We start from the raw sequence: 21,096 nt of genomic DNA, 5'->3' as shown, positions 1-21,096 counted from the left end.
AATAGCACACATAAACGAGATTTTGCCGAAAATAAAACACAGACGGATTTCACACTCTTGCCTATAATAGGATAGCCTACACAAAATAAATAAATTAATAAAATTAAACAAATATATATATATATTAAATAAATTATTTCGTTATGCTTTCATGTTTAATGCATTGTAGTTGTCCTTTCGTGATCGCGATACGCAAAAGGTGAAGCTGTCTCTTTAATTGCCCACTTTGCTTGCGTGCGTGCTTCCCGCTCAGAAATTTTGTTAGCTGACTTTCTGAGACGGGGCTTTAGGTAACGTTATGTGTGTTGTGTAACGTTAAGCTAGCGCAGCTTCTTGGTCTTTTGCTGTCAATTGTTTTGAACTGCTTGTCGTTGTTATTGGAGTTGTCATAAAGAATATAGCAGCAATACCTTGGTGTAATAACGTTACTGCAGCAGTGCTTTATCAATATGTTTATGCATAACGCTAACAATGAATGACTGATTGGGTGTTGATGTGTTGTCATGGTTGTCATATTGTACAGACCCGGCATTCAGCGCTAGTGCATTATGGGTAATTGTTTGTTGGGAGTTGATTTATGCGTTATTACAGCAACATGGTTGGGGTTTGTGTTAGTAAAGTTACGTGTGTTTATGTTCAAGTTAGGTTGGATGTTCTTGGTACATTTTCTGCCTTGTTATGTAAAAATGTGTCTCTCACAGTCATGGAGAGAGACATGTGTAAGGCAGTGACTTTTGGCCATTCTAGGAGTGTTCAATTGAAGTTGAAGCCGGTTACAACAAGGGTATCACCACAGTGTAAGTAGGCTATGTGTGGCATGTTTTAATGTTTTGCAAAGTGAAGACTGCTGCTTGTTTACATGCTATTCTATAATTTACTGCCAGATCGTATATTGTTTAACATAACAGCAATTACAGTAGTATTGTTGTATACAACATCCCCAATTTTGAGATACTATGTTTCAGACTGATGACTGAGCTATTTCCTACGATTATGTAAGCAGCACCCTCACTATATTCAGAAGCACCCTCAGTGATTTGGTTCTAGAACCGGGCCTGGTGTGAACTACACTTCGGATACAATAGGGAATAATTTACTGATATTTGAAAACTTACCTCAGAGAGACGGATTGCGCAGGCCGGATAGAAGATTAGCCAAAATCGCAGGAATTAATTCAGTATCAAATTCATTAACACTGACACAAGCAATCAGGCGTTTTTCGTGTCTAAAATACTGCATCGATTTTTTTGTCTTTCCTTATTTGCTTTCTTTGCGTTTTAGCTCCTCCTTGATAAACCGAAAGAAAAAGGAACGAGGACGGATGAATCCAAGTGTAAAACAAGTCATAACCAATCGCATATACTGTAGTGTACGCTGCTGCAGCTGGATCGATTATGTTATTGAAACATGAGATATGAATACATTTGCATAAGGCTAATGAAGGCTATATTATAAATATTTAATTTAAACCGCAAACATAAATGTGAATCAAATCTGTAGCCTGATGCCGTGTGAAGGGGGAGGAGAATATACACGCGAGTCATCGTTTGGACCAAAGACTTAAAACACGGAATGTACTTTCACATTTAAAGAGTGAAACAAACTGTTGAGAGCTGAGACAACACTGAAGAAATCGACTGCTGTGGAAAATGGCCAAAAACTTAAAAAAACTCACTTTGTCCGACACAGACATCAAAGTGGTGCAAAAACCCAGCGATCTCGGTAAGTTAAGCACGATATCAGTTTAATAAGTAGCTTAGACTTATTGGGTCATATGAAAATAAATGTAAACGAGCAAAAACTAGCTAGGCCTATTTTTGTTTTTATTCATGGTGAGAGTATTTTCTTTCCTTAAATAGAGATACACAGCTTTACAAGAAGCCTAAATTAATTGGATGGCATTGCATAAGCCTATAATTGCAATCTATTGGCATTAAACGCCTTAAATAATATGTTGTTTTGATAGACTATTTATAGATTTAGATCGCAATCTTCACAAAACACATTTTTACTTTTAATCCCAAACGTTACAAGCTCTCTAAGCATCGAAATCGTAATGAAAACAACCCGCTATTCACCATTGAAAGTGGGAATGTGAAAGAGGAATTGCAGTCAGATTGTGTATGATCTTCAGAAGTTTTTCTCAGTTGCGCTAATTTAAGACTGTTTCTTATTTTTAACGAACAGTTATGGTTTTAATCAAGTCTGTGTAAATATTTCAGATGAATATGACGACGACCCTGATGTTTTAAGAGTTCAGCTGTCTTGCGATCATGTCGCAGATCCGATGTCACTGACAGATTGTTGCAAAGTTCAACTGTTAAATGTGAGTGCATTTCTTTTTATTACATGTATTTTTAGAGCATAGTAAATATTTAAAGTTAAGTGTTTCTGGATGGGGAGTTGTTTGATATTCTCCTGGTAGCATTTCTGGTCATAGTTCTGCAGCTACACCCTCAGGGCCGTGCAGGGTTCGAATTATGATTTCATCTTTGTGGGGGTCTCTTTAAAAAAAGAAGAAAAAAAGTAGCCTATGAGCAGGCGCGGTAGCTTAATAATGTAATATAAAAATATAAAAAATTGTAAATATAATACAAATTTAATTAAAAAGCGTTGGTAACACAATTCAATTTAAATAGTACATTTGGTTTAATTTGTCGCTTAATGAGGTCTAATATATGCTGTTAGTTGTAAGAATTTTCACGTGAGTAAATAGATTGCTCCGACCGTGTACTTAAGTGGTTCAGTGGTAGAACATTCCCCAAACGCGCCAGAAGTTCTAGGTTCGAATCCGCACTCATTTAAGTTTTTTTTTTCTTTTTTTTTTTTTTTCATCAAATCCGATTATGTTTATAAGTGGTTCTATATCAGGCAGAGACACGTTTGTGTGCATTTTGTTTTGTAATTTAACGAATAGAGAGTCTCCACAACGGATTGAAGCGCGCCCGAGTGAAGACTGTGCGCGAGCCACAAACAAACACAGTATCCGCGCTAATGATCGCAGCGGCACTTATATCACTTGATTTAAGCATAAGGATGTACCGTAGTGTGATGACGATCCGAGATCCCGCGAGATCCATGTGTTTGGCATCTTGTCTGAAGGAAAAAGTGCTTTATTTGTAATTTAAAATAATGGTGCTGATGATTTTTAGAGACCCCCACAGGTGTATGATTTTACTGCTTTCATGGGAGCTCATCCTCTCTCTATGGGAGCTCAGCTCCCACTGGCTCCCACGTAATTCGAACCATGGGGCCGTGCACAGGGGGGTGGCCCGGTGGCTAGAGCCACTGCCCCTCATCGACTGAGGTGCCCCTCTTCCCCACCCCCACCGCTCCGCTCAAAGCATTCCGCTGATTCCGCTAATCCGCTCCAGGTTTTCCCGCTCGCTCCGCAGCATCACTCACTCACACTGACAGTTCATGAAAGCTGTCGCATTAACAGGTAGGCTATGCAAGACAGTGGTTGAATCTGCGAAATTAGTCATTTGTTTTTGTTGTTTTTTGTATGTATGTCAGTAATGTTTTGCTCTTTAGTTTAGTCACATGTTTAGTGCTAACAACTTGTACAACCAGGGCTGGACTGGCTATCGGGCATACCGCGCACTTTCCCGGTGGGCCGACATGCATTTTAAGCCGATACATCTCATAGTCGTACATTATTTTTATTAATATTATTTTTTCTTTTTCTTTTTAACGGCCCATAAAATGTGTAGCCTACATCGGCGGCCCATTCGTTTTGTTTTGTTTTGCTTAATTGGCGGTGCTGGGTTTGTGCCGGTGTAATGCATTGGTCAGAAAAAGTCAGCATTAGGTTTTTTTTTTTTTCTTCTGACAGACCAGTCCATGAAACACGTATATCAGCGGCCCATTGGTTCTTTTCTTGATTGACACTGGGCTGGGCCAATCACAACTTTAAACGAGTGAGCGAGCGTGCAGCAGTGTCAGTGTGTCAAAATAGTCAGCAAGATGGAGAAGCAAGCGCAAGAAACGCAAGGAATGTGCAGAAAAAAAGTATGAAAAAATAGAAACAGGTACGGTGGCCGAGAGGTGCAAAACAAATCACAATTACAAAAACAAAATAACAATTCAGAAAACAAAATAACAATTCAGAAAACACAACGACAATTGAGAAAACAAAATAACAATTCAGAAAACACAACGACAATTCAGAAAACAAAATAACAATTCAGAAAACACAACGACAATTTAGAAAACAAAATAACAATTCAGAAAACACAACGACATTTCAGAAAACACAACGACAATTCAGAAAACACAACGACATTTCAGAAAACACAACGACAATTCAGAAAAAACGGAAAAGGTAGGTATGACGTACTTATCACTGATTGGACGAGATACCTGTCAATCAAGAAATATGTGATCAACTTTGTTTTGCTATGTGAAAATAGAACACATTAAACTTTACTTTGAAGAAGGACATTCATGTGCCGTGATTGTGGACATGCTGGCGACATACCACATATTTACTATATTAATAGTGTGTCATGAGTTTAGTATGCCTGAGCACATGGTTAGCATGAGTGTTTCGCGATTAGCGCGATAGCCCGCTATTCATTATAACTGGTCATTATGTCGATGTTATTTGAGTGTATGAGAGTACATGATGTTGTTTCAGTCTTATTTTGTTTGTAAAAAGCATGAGATTAGAGTGTTACTACAGCTGCCACACGTCATTCTGGGGCTAGCTAGAGCATGAGAACTGCACAGAGAGTGTTAATAGCTTGTTGATCATATTTTGCCTTCTAGCGTGATGGAATGTTTAAAGTCACTTATGTGTACAACGGTCATTACTGTAAAAAAAAAGTGATATACATGTTGAGAATGTATGTTTTGAGCTTTTGTTATGCATATTCTCTTATGCTTCATTCTGAGTAAATACACCAACAAAGAAGCCATCACTGCAATGCTCTCTTTTATTTCATTTTTCGACATACCACGACATTAAAAGCTGCGTCGACCAGGACAGTTGTTCGGCTACCGGACAATGTGGTTAGTACTTCTGCAGAAGTTGCGTGTTAAACGTGATGACATATGCGGCCGCTGCAAGAACTCAACCCACCAGGGATAGAACAAGGACACGTCGTAGATTCGTTAGGCGTACCTATCACTCCACGGGACCGAACTTTGCTCCATGGCACGCTGATGGGTACGATTTGTTTCTACCGGTACTTCCAGACAGTATCGCTTGGTTCTGGCTTGATTGACAGGTATCTCGTCCATTCAGCGATAAGTACGTCATTCTCAAAATATACCTACCTTTTCCGTTTTTTTCTGAATTGTCTTTGTGTTTTCTGAAATGTCGTTGTGTTTTCTGAAATGTCGTTGTTTTCTGAATTGTCGTTGTGTTTTCTGAATTGTTATTTTGTTTTCTAAATTGTCGTTGTGTTTTCTGAATTGTTATTTTGTTTTCTGAATTGTTATTTTGTTTTTGTAATTGTGATTTGTTTTGCACCTCTCGGCCACCGTAAACAGGCCCTTAAAGCAGACACTGTAAAATGTGTCAAAATATACACTAGGCTACCGTTCAAAAGTTTGGGGTCAGTAAGATTTTTTTATGTTTTTAAAAGAAGTATCTTCTGCTCACCAAGGCTGCATTTATTTGATAAAAAAACAAACAGTAATATTGTGAAATATTATGACAATTTAAAATGACTGTTTTCTATTTTAATATATTTTAAATTGTAATTTATTCCTGTGATCAAAGCTGAATGTTCAGCATCATTACTCCAGTCTTTAGTGTCACATGATGCTTCAGAAATCATTCTAATATGATGATTTGATGCTCAAGAAACATTCATTATTATTATCAATGTTGAAAACAGTTATTTACATTTTTTTTTTCAAAATTCTTTGATGAATAGAAAGTTCAAAAGAACAGCATTTATTTAAAATAGAATATTTTCTAACATTATAAATGTCTTTACTGTAACTTTTAATCAGTTTAACTCCTCCTTGATGAATAAAAGTATTGATTTATTTTATTTCTTTCCCCCAAAAATAAAAATAAAATTCTTACTGACCCCAAACTTTTGAAGGGTAGTGTTTAATGTTACGAAAGCTTTAGATTTCAGATAAATGCTGTTCTTTTGAACTTTCTATTCATCAAAGAATCCTGAAATAAAAAATCAACAGTTTTTCAACATTGATTATAATCATAAATGTTTCTTGAGCATCAAATCATCATATTAGAATGATTTCTGAAGGATCATGTGACACTGAAGACTGGAGTAATGATGCTGAACATTCAGCTTTGATCACAGGATTACATTACACTTAACTATATATTCACATAGAAAACAGCTGTTTTAAATTGGAATAATATTTCAGAATATTACTGTTTTGTTTGCATTTTTAATCAAATAAATGCAGCCTTTGGTGAGCAGAAGATACTTCTTTTAAAAACATTAAAAATCTTACTGACCCCAAACTTTTAAACAGTAGTGTATGTTTTCTGCCCTTCATCAGCTCCTGTGGCAGATGAGGATAGTGAGGAGGATCAGGAGAGAGATGAGAAAGTGTAGAGCCTGCGGTAAGCAGAACTACTTTCAAAACACTTAGGCTATGTCATGAGTGTAGGAACCCATAACCCAGTTACAGGTCATTTCCACATCTGCATAGTTGACGATTACCGCAATTCACTAGAAATTTAATGAGAGGCGTTTGTAAACCATGTTTTCCGCCAAAATAAAAGCTTGATGCAGTTTCCGTCAAAATAAAAGATCATGTGCTTATCTCTTTCAAGTATAGAAATTGGTACAAAACTAATTATGAAAGTTTCCTTTATTGTTTTAGTGCATTTGTTTTACAAAATATGGCTATTACTGTCATAGGATTAATATTATAACTATTATTATGTAGTAGGTGTAATGTAAATAGACACTATAATATTTCTTTGTTTAATTTGCACACTGAATATGGGTTTGAGCTTTTAACTTTGAACTCTCAAAGTGCACCAGATTGATGAATTTAACATTAAAATGCACAAAATTTTCTTACGGGGGAGCATGCCCCCAAACCCCCCTAAGGACCGAGGTCCACCCACCACAGTTTTACCAAAAATCCTGTGAGAAACACTGGTGTTGCTATGCCAATGCAGATTATAGCTTGTTTTAGGCTTCATCACTGTATTAATAAATGTCAAATTTTTACTTATTTCATCTGTTAACTCTCACTCGTTCATATACTCATTCATTGCATGGAATTAGTGGTTTTAAGAAATTGGAGTTGGTATGCATATATTTAAGGGCGTGTAAAGATGGGTGGTGTTTATGTTCATATAGTGGGCCAGTCTGGGCCAAAATGCCAGGGCCGATTTTTTTTTTTTGCCCCAGTCCAGCCCTGTGTACAACATATCACGTTCTTAGAATTAGCTGCTTGTCTAATCAAATGATTGTGCTCTCGATCAGATCTAATACAAATAACTACATTTTCTGTTGTGTGCCAACCCCCCCCCCCCCCCCCCCCCCCAAAAAAAAAACTAAATAGTGCCCCTTTTTTGGTTTAGGCCACTGCCCCTTAAAATGTCTGTGCACGGCCCTGCCTGTTGTTATAGAGTAGGCTTATGTTCATTAATGCAATTTATTTCTGTGATGTCCCTAATGTGTAGGAAAAACAAAATATTCTATGAAAATATTTACCTCTCTGTACTTTAGATAAAAACAAAGCTTAATGTCATACAGTTTGACATGTAGAGGTTGGGTAAAGTAATAATTACCAGAGGTTCTCTGTGATGTTAGTCCCGTCCGAATGTGCATCTCAATAATTATTACGGACAATGTCAGTAAAGATTACGGCGACTTTTACCTTCAGTAAAAAGGTCCGGAAAAATTACCTCAGGTAATACTAATGTCATGCGAATAAATGGTAAATGGTAAAATGGTAAATGGACTGCATTTATATAGCGCTTTCACAGACCAATGGCCACCAAAGCACTTTACATTGCCTCACATTCACCCATTCACTCACTCATTCATACACCGACGGCAGTGTCAGCCATGCAAGGCCATCCAGCTCGTCAGGAGCAGCTGGGGTTAGGTGTCTTGCTCATGGACACCTCGACACTTGGTCAAGTGGAACCAGGGATTGAACCACCAACCTTTCGGTTTGTAGACAACCTACATGAACCACTGAGCCACTGCACCAGAGTGAGTGAAGGATTGCCGTGAAGCAGTATCTCTGGTCGTACATGTGTATGACGTCATTGACACTTTAAAAGACTTTTTAAAGCAAATAAGTGACTCAAAAAAATCTAACACCCAGCACTGTGTAATTTATTTGCATCTCCTTTCGAATACAACATTCAAATTACTAGACAAAAAATTATATCCTGAGAAAAGTGGATTTTTATTGGTATAGCGCCATAGACCTCCATTCATTCTGGTATAGCTCACTCCTCATATGGAATCAGAGAGGAACTGCAACCAGTTCAGAAGCCGGAAGTGTACTGAGAGTGAAACTTCTCCCCTTATTAGACATTCTCTGACTCCAATCTTGATTGGTGCTGTCTTTCGTCACTCGTGACGTTGCATGTGACGGTGATCCGGAAGCTATAAAAGGACACCGGAAGTCCGGAACATAGCCGCGTCAGCTTTCTGTCTTCAGCAAGCGTTCTGTGTGACTGTATTGTCTTATTTGGTGTTGTTTGTCTATCTCAATATATATGGCAAATATAGAGAAACAACTCAGGCGGTGTGCGTCCCCTTGCCCACGCTATTTAAGCGAGGATGACACGCACTCGTTCTGTGTTGTTTGTCTGGGAGTGGAGCATGCATGGGCAGTGCTCGAGGGTGCTGTCTGTGCAAACTGTTTTCAGTTACCTATGAAAAAGCTCTGCTCCCGTTTGAGCCTGTTAGATCAATTAGATCAGGCTTGCGTTCCCAGTGCATCAGGTCCCGCGTCTGTTGAGGCAGCGCGCCGCTTGTATGCATGGGATTCACACATGGGGCTGGCATATAATACTGAGACAGTTGCAACCCTTTTTCAGTGTTTATTAACCAGCTCCACTGGTCTCGCGCACGGTTCAGAAGCCGGCGGCTTCTTCCGACCGTGTTAAAGACCCGGCGTTTGATTTATCTGGCTCTGAGGAGTTAGATATTCTCAACACCGAGTCACATGGATATGGGGATTAGCCACCCCATATTCCCGTTATTGAGGAGTTGCTGGAGGTTGTAACCAGGGCAGTGGCTAAATTAAACGTTGAATGGCCATTTAATAAGCAGGAAGCGACCATGAAAAAAAAAAGGATTAGCGTTTCCTGCAGACCCAGTCACAGTCTTTGTGTCAGAGCCTTCCCATTTTCACTGATCTCCATACTGAGGTATCGAGATCGTGGAAAAATCCATGTTCATCTCAATTATTTTCCCCCCATGTACATATTTTCTCATCCATTAGGGAATCTAATGAGAATTATGAGGTGATGCCTCGGGTTGAGGAATATTTCGCGAAATATTTTCTCCCCGACATTGCGTCACCCCTGATAGCTCAGACACTTCCCTCCAAATCTCGTACATGGAATTTGTTAGGGAAAGCATATATCGCGGTATATATGCTATATGCCACCACTATATGACCTTATCAAAGAGTGGGGTCGCTGGCAGCAGTGTTCAACATACTATTCTTTAGCCTGCTGTACGTGGGGGCCCTGTAGTAGTGGCTCAGGACCAATGGGTTTTTCCCGAGAGGGAACCCACTCTGCATGACCAGAGTTACACGCATATGCCCTCGTTTTCTGATCATGGGGAGGAAGTTATGGTTTCTGCTCCTAGAACCTGTGTTGGAAACACAGGTTCTGAGGAGATTTCAGAGAGGCCATCAGGTTCTTTTTTTGACAGACAATACATCGGTGGTCTCTCTGATCAAAGAGGGGGCAGTCATCCTGTTGAGGCAGGGGCTGCGGCCCGGGGATTTCAAACTCCACCCCAAACTCCGGCCGGTCGGTTTGTCGGAGGTGGTCCCGTTTCCCCTTCATGCGGACGGCCACCTTCCGCGCCACCTCTCTTGTGCTCTTCCAGCTCCGCTGGGTCTGGATATCATGATACAGACATGGTTGAGGCCACGTCTGTGTATGTTTTCCCCGATTGTTCTGCCCCCCGGGGTTCTAGAGTGCAAAAGGGTTTGGCAGTACGGGATCAGCTTACTCCTAGTAACACAGACTGTGCCTACGGTTTGCTTTCGAGGGCAGGTATACCAGCACACGGTTCTCCCATTCGGGCTAGCCCTGTCTCCATGCGTCTTCACGATGGTCGTCGAGGCAGCCCTTGTTCCTCTACGGGAACACGGGGTTCGCATCCTGAACTATCTCGATGACTGGCTGATCCTAGCTCACTCTCGAGACCAGGTTTGCAAACACAGGGATCTAGTGCTCCGGCACCTAGCTCATCTGGGCCTTTGGGTCAACTGAGAGAAGAGCAAACTTTGCCCTGTGCAGAGGATCTCTTTTCTAAGTATGAAAATCGACTCGGTCGCCATCTGCACGCAGCTCACGAGCTCACCAGCTGCAGCAAAGCCGCTCGGGTTGCTTCATATGAGACCGCTTCAGCACTGGCTTCGCGATCGAGTCCCGAGGTGGGCGTGGCAACACGGCACGTTCCGAGTCCCAGTGACTCCGGCCTGCCGTCAGACCTTCACCCCGTGGACGAACCTCAGCTACGGAGCCGGAGTGCCCTTAGAATGAGTTTCCAGGCATGTGTTGTCTCAACAGATGCCTCCACCACAGCTGGGGCGCAATGTGCATTGGACATGCTGCCGCGTGCTCCTGGACAGAACCCCAACGCCTTTGGCATGTCAATTGCCTCGAGTTGCTGGCTGTACATCTCGTCCTGCACCACTTCCTTGCGCTGCTCAGGGGTCAGCACGTACTAGTCCGATCAGACAATACCGCGACAGTACCATACATCAACCGACAAGGTGTTCTACGCTCCCGCCGTATGTCGCAACTCGCTCGCCACCTCCTCATATGGAGTCAGAAGCATTGAGGTCGCTTCAAGCCATTTATATCCCGGGAGACCTGAACCGTGCAGCCGACGAGCTGTCATGACTTCAGCCTCTCCCTGGAGAATGGAGACTCCATCCCCAGACGGTTCAGCAGATCTGGGAACAGTTCGGGGACGCACAGGTAGACCCCTTTGCCTCCCACGACTCGTACCCTTGCGACCTTTGCAAGATCAGGGAGGACAAGGAGCAGGTATTTTGGGTTGCCCCTTATTAGCACAACCGGATCTGGTTCTCCAAACTTGTACTCCTCGCGACAGCACCTCCCTGGCCAATTCCTCTGAGGAAGGACCTCCTCTCTCAGGGACGGGGCACCCTGTGGCACCCTCGCCCCGATTTTTGAAACCTTCACGTGTGGCTCCTGGATGGGACGAGGCAGGTTTGAGTACCCTACCACCTACGGTGGTGGCTACCATCACTTCCGCTAGAGCATTGTCCACGAGACATGCCTATGCGTTGAAGTGGAACCTCTTCGTCATCTGGTGTTCTTCCCGTCGTGAAGACCCCACAAAATGCCCGATCAGTGTTGTGCTTTCCTTCCTGCAAGAAGGGTTGGAGCGAAGGCTGTCTCCCTCCACCCTGAAAGTGTATGTTGACGCTATTGCCGCACATCACAATGCAGATTAAGGTAAGTCTCTGGGAAAGCACGACTTGATCATCAGGTTCCTGAGAGGAGCGAGGAGACTGAATCCTCCTCGTCCTCCCCTCGTACCCTCTTGGGACCTCTCAGTGGTGCTAACTACCCTGCAGAGTGCTCCCTTTGAGCCTCTGCAATCAGTGGAGCTTAAGTTCCTGTCAATGAAGACAGCGCTCCTGGTTGCATTGGCCTCCATCAAGAGGGTAGGGGACCTGCAGGCATTTTCAGTTGACGAAGCGTGCCTGGAATTCAGGTCGGCCTACTCTCACGTGATCCTGAGACCTTGGCCTGGATACGTGCCCAAGGTTCCCACCAGACCCTTTCGAGACCAGGTAGTGAACCTGCAAGCGCTGCCCTCAGAGGAGGCAGACCCAGCCTTGGCACTGCTCTGATCAGTACGCACCCTCCGTGCTTACGTAGACAGAACGCAGTGTTTCAGGACCTCAGACCAGCTCTTTGTCTGTTATGGTGGGAAGCTGAAGGGAAAGGCTCTCTCCAAGCAAAGGTTGTCTCACTGGATAGTGGACGCCATTGCTTTGGCATACCAGCAGCAAGATCGACCGTGCCCCCTTGGTGTGACGGCCCACTCCACTCGGAGTGTGGCATCCTCTTGGGCTGTAGTGCATGGCGCCTCGCTAACAGACATCTGTAGAGCTGCAGGCTGGGCGACACCTAACACATTTGCGAGATTCTATAATCTCCGAGTGGAGCCAGTTTTTTCTCATGTACTCGCTTCAACCAGCCGGTACTAGATTCTGCTCAGGTTTCTTCGCTTGCTCACCATTCCTATCCACGGACGGGATACGTGTGATTATTCTCCTCAAGTGAGCCTCCCCGCAGTCTCTGAGTTCCTCCAGCGCTGTTATGCCATGTCCCACCAGCAAGAGTTATGCCACTGGCAGCTTTCGCGCTTGCCTACGGTGGTGGCTACCATCACTTCCGCTAGAGCATTGTCCACGAGACATGCCTATGCGTTGAAGGTGGAACCTCTTCGTCATCTGGTGTTCTTCCCGTCGTGAAGACCCCACAAAATGCCCGATCAGTGTTGTGCTTTCCTTCCTGCAAGAAGGGTTGGAGCGAAGGCTGTCTCCCTCCACCCTGAAAGTGTATGTTGCCGCTATTGTCGCACATCACGATGCAGATTAAGGTAAGTCTCTGGGAAAGCACGACTTGATCATCAGGTTCCTGAGAGGAGCGAGGAGACTGAATCCTCCTCGTCCTCCCCTCGTACCCTCTTGGGACCTCTCAGTGGTGCTAACTACCCTGCAGAGTGCTCCCTTTGAGCCTCTGCAATCAGTGGAGCTTAAGTTCCTGTCAATGAAGACAGCGCTCCTGGTTGCATTGGCCTCCATCAAGAGGGTAGGGGACCTGCAGGCATTTTCAGTTGACGAAGCGTGCCTGGAATTCAGGTCGGCCTACTCTCACGTGATCCTGAGACCTTGGCCTGGATACGTGCCCAAGGTTCCCACCAGACCCTTTCGAGACCAGGTAGTGAACCTGCAAGCGCTGCCCTCAGAGGAGGCAGACCCAGCCTTGGCACTGCTCTGATCAGTACGCGCCCTCCGTGCTTACGTAGACAGAACGCAGTGTTTCAGGACCTCAGACCAGCTCTTTGTCTGTTATGGTGGGAAGCTGAAGGGAAATAGCCTGGCAAGCCAGACCTACATCAAGATGTTAGGTCTGGAAACTCACCATAGACACGGCTCAGTCCGAGGGGCGGGATAAACGGCTGTCTTTCAGATTCCCTCTGCACGCAATAGGACAGCGCTTCAACCAACCAGAGCGTTTTCCCAACAGCGGAGCTTAGTTGATAGATTCAACTTTTGCCATATCTGGCCGGCAAAACGACGAACACATCTTCCTTTTTTTAAGAATGACTTAAGTGCCGTTCTTTGCTCTTTTCTTAAAGAAAAAAGCCGATTCGAAAGACCGTTGTTCTCCATCAGCAGCTGCCGTTCTTTGTTTTCAAGTGGCAGCCGTCGCAACTCTGTCGTCATATGTTAAGCCCGCCCCCGCCTACTCTATACACGACGTGATTGGCCTGACCCAATTTAGGTTTTTGCAGCTAGAAGGTCTATTGAGAGTTGCTAGACCCCCCTGGCTGCGAAATACATTTTGCTGCCGCTAGGGTGCGTCTAGATTTCTAGGCTAGAAGGGAAAGGCTCTCTCCAAGCAAAGGTTGTCTCACTGGATAGTGGACGCCATTGCTTTGGCATACCAGCAGCAAGATCGACCGTGCCCCCTTGGTGTGACGGCCCACTCCACTCGGAGTGTGGCATCCTCTTGGGCTCTAGCGCATGGCGCCTCGCTAACAGACATCTGTAGAGCTGCAGGCTGGGCGACACCTAACACATTTGCTAGATTCTATAATCTCCGAGTGATTATTCTCCTCAAGTGAGCCTCCCCGCAGTCTCTGAGTTCCTCCAGCGCCATGTCCCACCAGCAAGAGTTATGCCACTGGCAGCGTTCACGCTTGGCTAGGTGCCTCCATGTGCATGGTTCCCCCTCTGGGCGACCCCCACATTTGTATTTCCACTGTAAGCCTCTCTGAGCATGTGTCTTTCCATCGGCAAGCACCTTTCCACCCCTGGGGTTGAAATATTCCACCTGCGGCTGGACACCCCAGTGATCCCCATATGCATCCCCCTCCGGGTCATATGTCTATTCTTAAGTCCCCCCCTTCGGGCAGGCAATAATTGCATATTTCCGCTGAGATATGCTTCCCAGTGTACCTTGGTATTCCTGTGTTAAGTCCTTCGTCCATGCTAGTCTCACAACAGGGAGCTCAGACTTACGCAGGGCACTGGAAGACATCCGAGGTGGCGTGATTAGACTGGGAACCCCATTCGTCGTCACTGACGTAACTCGTAGTGACCACGAAAGGGAACGTCTCGGTTACGTATGTAACCCTCGTTCCTTTACGTCTACCTGCCACTTCCGCTGTACCGCCTGAGTTCAGTCTCGGCTCCTCAGCAAAGACATATCTGCATGTTGCTAGCGTACTTCCTTATATACCCACGAGGTGGGGCGGAGTTACGCTATGCAAATTCCGCAGCCCCATGGCATTTTCTTGCCATTGGCTCGTTTTGTGTACTTGAAGGTGATAGGCTTTCTAAGCGAAACCCCATTCGTTGTCACTGACGTAACGTCTCCGTTCCCTACTTGGGGAACAAAGGTTACATACGTAACTGAGACGTTTCTCTCCCACTTCCGCTAGTTTTACTGAGATCTCTCATCCCGTGCGAATTGGCCATTAATATTACAGACGTCCTGTGGTAAAATTACATTACTCCATCATCTATCCTTGTGAAGTTAATCCCATCCGAATAGGGCTTAACCTTAAGCTTTGTTATTTAATTTCAGGGAGACATTGTATTTAAGTGTCCACTGTGTGAGAAAGAATGGCCATATGATGAAGTCCGAAAATCAGCCAAACTCTCAAATGATGAGCGAATAGGTTTTGAGGATGTGCTTGGAACAAATGCTGCTAAGAAGTTAGTCGACATAAAGGATGTATGTACATTTACCTGTATCTTATTGATTTAAAATATTTACAATATGTAGATTTTCTGTCATTGTTTCTTTATCACTGTGTTTGATCTTTCTGCAGTGTCCTGGTTGTGGCACTTTTATACAGAGGGTGCACACTACCAATCTTGCTGTAGAGTGCATACTTTGCACAAAAAGGACCGGGAAAATCTATGAATTCTGCTGGCAGTGTCTGAGAGAGTGGAAAGGCCCTCGCCCTCGTGATGATCAGTGTGAAAATGTGGGTTGCAACATCAAGGACCAGGAACTACTTAAAGACTGTTCAATGGTTACTTTGAAATCTGTGCAGAATGTCCTGTGTCCAGCGATTCGTGCCTGCCCATTTTGTGGTGTGCTGATTGAACACCTTCAGGTGGGATGTAAAATCATGACATGCCAGAAATGTTGCAGAGATTTTTGCTTTGTCTGTCTTAAACCGTCCAAAGAATGCCTACAAACATCTACTCATTTTGTGTTGTGCTCAGCCGGAGTCGCACCAAAGCAAGTAGAAGTTCCTAGATTGTGAGCAGATGTGCTGTAAATTATAATCATATGCTAGGAGATGCAGTTAGTTCAATCTATTTAAACTAAGACTGGGCAATATGGCTATAAAAATATTTCAATGTTTTTCAGCTCATTGATGATATTTGATATATCTTGATAATGGTGTATTTGCTCTGAAATGGCAAAGGTTTTTTTTTATCAGAGGAACCATAAATTCAACCAAACTTCTTTTGTCACTGGGTTCAAATTGTTTAATGTGTGAAATAAAAATCTAATTGAAAATAATGACTGATTAATGAATGAATGCTTAAAACAGTTATATATATTATCACGAGGAAGAATAATTGCTTTCATTAAAATGCACAAATAAAACTATACAGTATCAACATATATTAGTTTTACATATATTTTCTACTAAAACTTTTTTGTGAATAAACAGGAAAATGAAACTCCATGTTTTTGGAACAGAATTTTATTATAAGACAATATAATAGTTACTTATTAGTATTATTATGAAGATTACATTTACTTTTTATTATAGCAATACATTTGTGTCATTATCAGGGCAATAGGTAGGGAATTTCTCGTTGCCATATTTCAGGCCATGCCTACACTTCTCCTTCAGACTAAAGAAATTATGATGTGTAACTTACTGAACCATTTTATATTCTCGTTGCTCTGCGTGTGATGTGATATAGACTGCCATCTGCCAATCAATATTGGTGTGTGTTTACACATGCTTCAGACGTGATGACGTTCCCCATAGTCTCAACACAAACACAGCATCTCAGTCTCCTTCTCAGGGAACCTGAGACGTTTTCCTTTAGTAATATATCTAAATATTTGGCAGATGAAAAAGAAAAGTGACTATGGATAGGGAGAACTGAGTGAAACTGTGACATTCACACACACATACACACACACACACAGAGAGAGATAGAGAGAGAGAGAGAGAGAGAGAGAGAGAGAGAGAGAGAGAGGGGGATAGCTGTAATCGCAAGGCTTTGATGACACAAGCATTATGTACTGAGGAGTTTCAGCCTAAAAACCCAGTTAAGATTAAAATCTATTATTAGCCAGAAATCTAAACTTGACCAATACAGACACACAAACAAATAAGGGTGGCTTATGTATTTCTACTAATGCAGTGAATTCAGAGATGAGAGTTTTATTTGGATACAGTAATGGATACAATAAGTAAAAAGAAATCCCAAAATACTGATTGAAAAATAAAAACAAACAAACAACAAAAGACTACAGCAATTACTCCATAAATGAAATGAGTAATGGTTATCTCTCTAGAGAACAGTGCAACTTCACATTCAGAAAATTCTATAATAACAGTTATTCAACCCATTTAAAAGAAAATAATTAACCTTCTACACATGGCCATACTGTAAGATAACTACAATGAAAGCTTATATCCAAGTGTACTGTAAAATACAGTTTACTTAAATTCAGCGGTCCACTTCAAATGGCTGTTTCTTAAATTATGAACTATTCAATTTATTAATTAAATGATAATTTTCTATTATTATCATCCATTATAATTGATCAAGTATTAATGTTTATCTTATTTGTCCAGCTCATTCATTGCACATTGCATATTTCATACACAATAAGTTACAAAATATTATGCTCACAGTGCTGTACCCGCAAACTGCAATCATTGTGACAATCAAACATTATGAAAAAGTAAAAAGTTGAATCATAAGACTAACAGTGACAAATTGAACTGCAGCACCAAAAAGAAAAGAAAAAACATCCTATATGATAGTTTAATTGTTTGACAAGTTGTGAAAATATTTGTTTTTTTACCTGTAAAAAAATAACATTTAGAACGAATTGTGCCTTTTGTGGGAAAGATAACAGATGGTGTTGTTGGTAAGAAAAAAAGAAGAAAGTTAGAATTTTTTTTTTTAAATATATATATATAAACAGTAATATTAGGCTACTCGTTAAAAAGTGCTCTTTTATATCCCTCCACCCCTGCCACAGTTTCAGGAGATATTGTTGTGACATATTTTAATGTAGATTTAATTGCAATGATTTTTCTGAGGAAAATACATAAGATTTACAAAATTATCTTTTTGTGAATTATCTTTTGAAAAATCCCCCCCATTATACTGCAGTATTGGATATATATATATATTTGGATATTCGTTTTTCAAATGAATCCAAGTGAGTCCTAAACATCTACATGCTGAAAAACAAGCATGCCATAGACTGAGTCCTGGGAATCTCTTCATCAGGTGGAAGTGGGCCTATGAAGAAAACACACACACACACACACACACACACACACACACACACAAAAGGAAACAAGCATCAGTTGCAGGATTTAATAAGATACAATCATTTTATGCAACAATATAAAGTCAAGGTGTCATAGGTTGCTGTAGTTGTCGATTGATATTACATATATACAATATGACACTGAAGCTTCAAAGTGCTTTTTTCTCATGAAGCTCCGTGCCGGAGCACGTATAAAGGTTAAGGTTATGTATTAAGAGCTGCTGAATGACTGGATTTAATAGGAATCGCTTTTCCAGACATTTATATGAGGCTGATTTCGACGCCGGGGAAATATACAAATATGGGAGGCCGGGTGGGACGAAACACATTAAAACACTTGATAAGTTGATCCCTCACATTCATTCTCTGTTTCACGTTCACATTTTGTGTGTGTTGCTCTGCCTGTTTGATCTTTATTAAACTTTGTGTTGGAACTAATCATCTTCTTTGAAAGCCTTCCTGCAACCACCCATAACAGATAACGTCCACTATGGTTTCGGACAACACTGTGGCTGTTCCCTCAAATAGATGGAAGAAAAGGTGTGGGGCTACATAAGCTCTATATAAATAAATGAGAAGAGCTGTAAACTGAATAATACCTGTCGCAAAATTTTCCATTACTTCTCTTACAAAACAGCTTTTTTTCGGTGTAAGCTTTTTATGTGTTTCTTAGAGTTAGTTTCTTGAATTTCAGTTTCAAAATCTGCCAAACGTCCCATATTACTTCTGAATAGAATGTTTACTTCATAAATTGTATGAAAATTGTGGAAATAATGGTTCAGATCACTCAAACCACATATGGAAATCGAGGCGCCCTTATATGGGCAGTAATGGAGTCTGGTTGTCACCTAGTGAAAAAGTTTGGTACTGCGCCCAAACAAAATCTCACTGAAAGCCGAAATCTAGACGCAGCCTAGCGGCAGCAAAATGTATTTTGCAGCCAGGTTAGTCTAGCAACTCTCCATAGACTTTCGAGCTGCAAAAACCTAAATTGGGTCAGGCCAATCACGTTGTGTATAAAAGTAGGCCGGGCAGGCTTAACATGATGACGACAGAGTTGCGACGGTTACCTGCCACTTGAAAACAAAGAATGACTGCTGCTGCTGGAGAACAGTCTTTCAAATCGGCTTTGGCCGCGACTCTGGAGGACTTGGAGTTAGGTTTTTCTTTGAGAAAAGAGCAAAGAACGGCACTTAAGTCATTCTTAAAAAAAGAAAGATGTGTTCGTAGTTTTGCCGGCCAGGTATGGCAAAAGTTGAATCTATCAACTAACGTTAGCTCCGCTGTTGGGGAAACGCTCTGGGGTGCGTTTCCCGAAAGCATCGTTGGCCAACTATGGTCGCAAGTTCCGTCGTTACCAATAGAGTTCAATGGACATTGCGATGAACTTACGACCATAGTTGGCCAACGATGCTTTCGGAAAACGCACCCCTGATTGGTTGAAGCGCTGTCCTATTGCGTGCAGAGGGAATTTGAAAGACAGCCGTTTATCCCGCCCCTCGGATTGAGCCGTGTCTATGGAGAGTTTCCAGACCAAACATCTCGATGTAGGTCTGGCTTGCCAGGCTATCATTTTTTGAGATATCAACCTAAATTTTGAAACACAACTTGTTCAGATTTTTTTTGCAGTTTTAGAGTCGCCCAGGTTTTAAAAATATATATTTTATATAAAATAATGAATAATAAAATTTTTACATTGTACATTTCCATAAACTCAAACTTCTATAACTTTTTTTCTTTTTCACTTTCTTAATTTATAAGAAATTAAGACACTTCTACAAAAATCTGCCAAATGTCTTCTTTAAAACAAGACCAATTGTACATCTATACTCCAAAGCATTCTTTAATTACAACCATTTAAGTTCGAAATGTGCATTTTCATGTCTACTCAAAAAAAGGGGGTGGGGGGTGGCACTTAACAGGTTAATACAATGTACTAATATCAACTTACAATGAACAATTGCATTTTTATGCACTTACATTCACAAAGATCCATTAATTCTGCAAATAATATATTAATTGTTATTCATGTTCATATGGTCATATGTTCTTAAGGCACTAACAAATAGAACCTTATCATAAAGTGTTTCTTTTTATAAACAGAGTTACCAATAAACAGAGTTCTAATATGAATAAGAATCAGAAAAGTGACAGTCTTTTACCAGACAAAGAGATTAAGTTTATATTAAGAGAGTGAAATCTTGTAAAGAAAAAAGAAATTATACCTTTTCCTCCACGCATTTTCATTATGCCTTGAATGACAGAGAGTTGCTGAATGCCATAATCTTCAAGTTTTTCATCACCTTCAAGATCTTTTCCATTATAAATCAACCTCAGATAGTCAGGATCTGACAAGAAAGACAAAGTCAAATATTTAGAAGTAATTTATTTTGAACAGTGTGAATGAAACGTTCAACTTACCTGATACTCCAGGAAAGTAACTTAGGGCTTTTTTCTTTAGATCTCTGACGGTGGGTTTCCCAATGTCTTCATTTGATGTTGCCAGAGTTATTGTTTTAATTGTATCTTTGTTAATTTTTAAATAGACCTGGAACTCCATTCTCGCTCTGTTAGGTTAGAATTGTCTACCTCAAGTGATGAGAGACTGAAACAAAATGGCTTCATAAATAACATTTACTTTCGCTTTTAGGTCTGAAATTGGAAAAAAGGGTGTTGGCTTACACAAAAGGTTTGAAACATAGATGTCAAGGTGCTTTATGGCAAGTTTAGATCATGTAACTCAGATCAGACATTCTGCTCTGTGAAAAGAAAGGGTTTTGTTCTGGTTATTGTTTGCACTGGTCACATGTTTAGACGTACACACCGACAGTTTACTTAAGTTTAATCTGAAGCAGAAAGAGAGTTTAGCATTCTTTGTGCATAAGTAGGATGTGGTGTCAAGTGCGGTTTGCTTTCACTTTGTTTTGTGTGAAGTGGAAAAAAATAGCCACGTCTGTTCATTTTAGTCTAGGGTTGGCCAGTATTTACATATAGATTTTGTACTGCATTCAAAATCTCCCTTTAAAATGGAGACGTCATTATTCATTGATGTGATTTTGGGCAGATTAAACTAACGCATTAGGCAGTTTAATTTGTCTTTCTCTCCTTTTCATTTAATG

General features: G+C 41.5%; 2 protein-coding genes and 1 long non-coding RNA gene across 3 annotated transcripts in view; 1 reads left to right on the top strand and 2 right to left on the bottom strand.

Annotated features, from left to right (window-relative positions):
* The window catches only part of LOC311094856 (uncharacterized protein), a 36,752-nt gene extending 35,444 nt beyond the window's left edge, over positions 1 to 1,308 (bottom strand). Inside the window, exon 1 of the mRNA XM_084133040.1 lies at positions 1,116 to 1,308. The gene's annotated coding sequence lies outside the window, so the exon portion shown is untranslated. The remainder of the gene's footprint in view (positions 1 to 1,115) is intronic.
* Positions 1,296 to 15,960, top strand: LOC311094859 (E3 ubiquitin-protein ligase-like). Its single transcript, XM_084133044.1, has 4 exons — positions 1,296 to 1,722; positions 2,223 to 2,326; positions 15,014 to 15,163; positions 15,261 to 15,960. The coding sequence occupies exons 1-4, from the start codon at positions 1,650 to 1,652 to the stop codon at positions 15,702 to 15,704; spliced, it is 771 nt and encodes a 256-aa protein (XP_083989170.1). The 5' UTR covers positions 1,296 to 1,649; the 3' UTR covers positions 15,705 to 15,960.
* Positions 15,961 to 16,836: 876 nt separating this feature from the next.
* On the bottom strand, positions 16,837 to 20,573 carry LOC311094862. Its single transcript, XR_014608731.1, has 3 exons — positions 20,399 to 20,573; positions 20,203 to 20,325; positions 16,837 to 17,946 (listed from the first exon to the last, which is right to left on the bottom strand). It is a non-coding gene; the product is annotated as an uncharacterized lncRNA (long non-coding RNA).
* Between the last annotated feature and the right edge of the window lie 523 nt (positions 20,574 to 21,096).

Source organism: Abramis brama (assembly GCF_963993115.1).
Source record: "Abramis brama genome assembly, chromosome: 13".
Lineage (NCBI taxonomy): Eukaryota > Metazoa > Chordata > Actinopteri > Cypriniformes > Leuciscidae > Abramis > Abramis brama.
The sequence above is the reverse complement of the archived record's forward strand: the minus strand, read 5'-3'. Positions and strand labels throughout refer to the sequence as shown.

What these genes read in the sequence shown, in the direction of transcription:
- LOC311094859 (XM_084133044.1), top strand. Translation starts at nt 1,650, where the DNA reads ATGGCCAAAAACTTAAAAAAACTCACTTTGTCCGACACAGACATCAAA. An exon ending in GCAAAGTTCAACTGTTAAAT is followed by an intron (nt 2,327 to 15,013) that starts GTGAGTGCATTT and finishes ATTTAATTTCAG; the next exon opens with GGAGACATTGTATTTAAGTG. An exon ending in AGTTAGTCGACATAAAGGAT is followed by an intron (nt 15,164 to 15,260) that starts GTATGTACATTT and finishes ATCTTTCTGCAG; the next exon opens with TGTCCTGGTTGTGGCACTTT.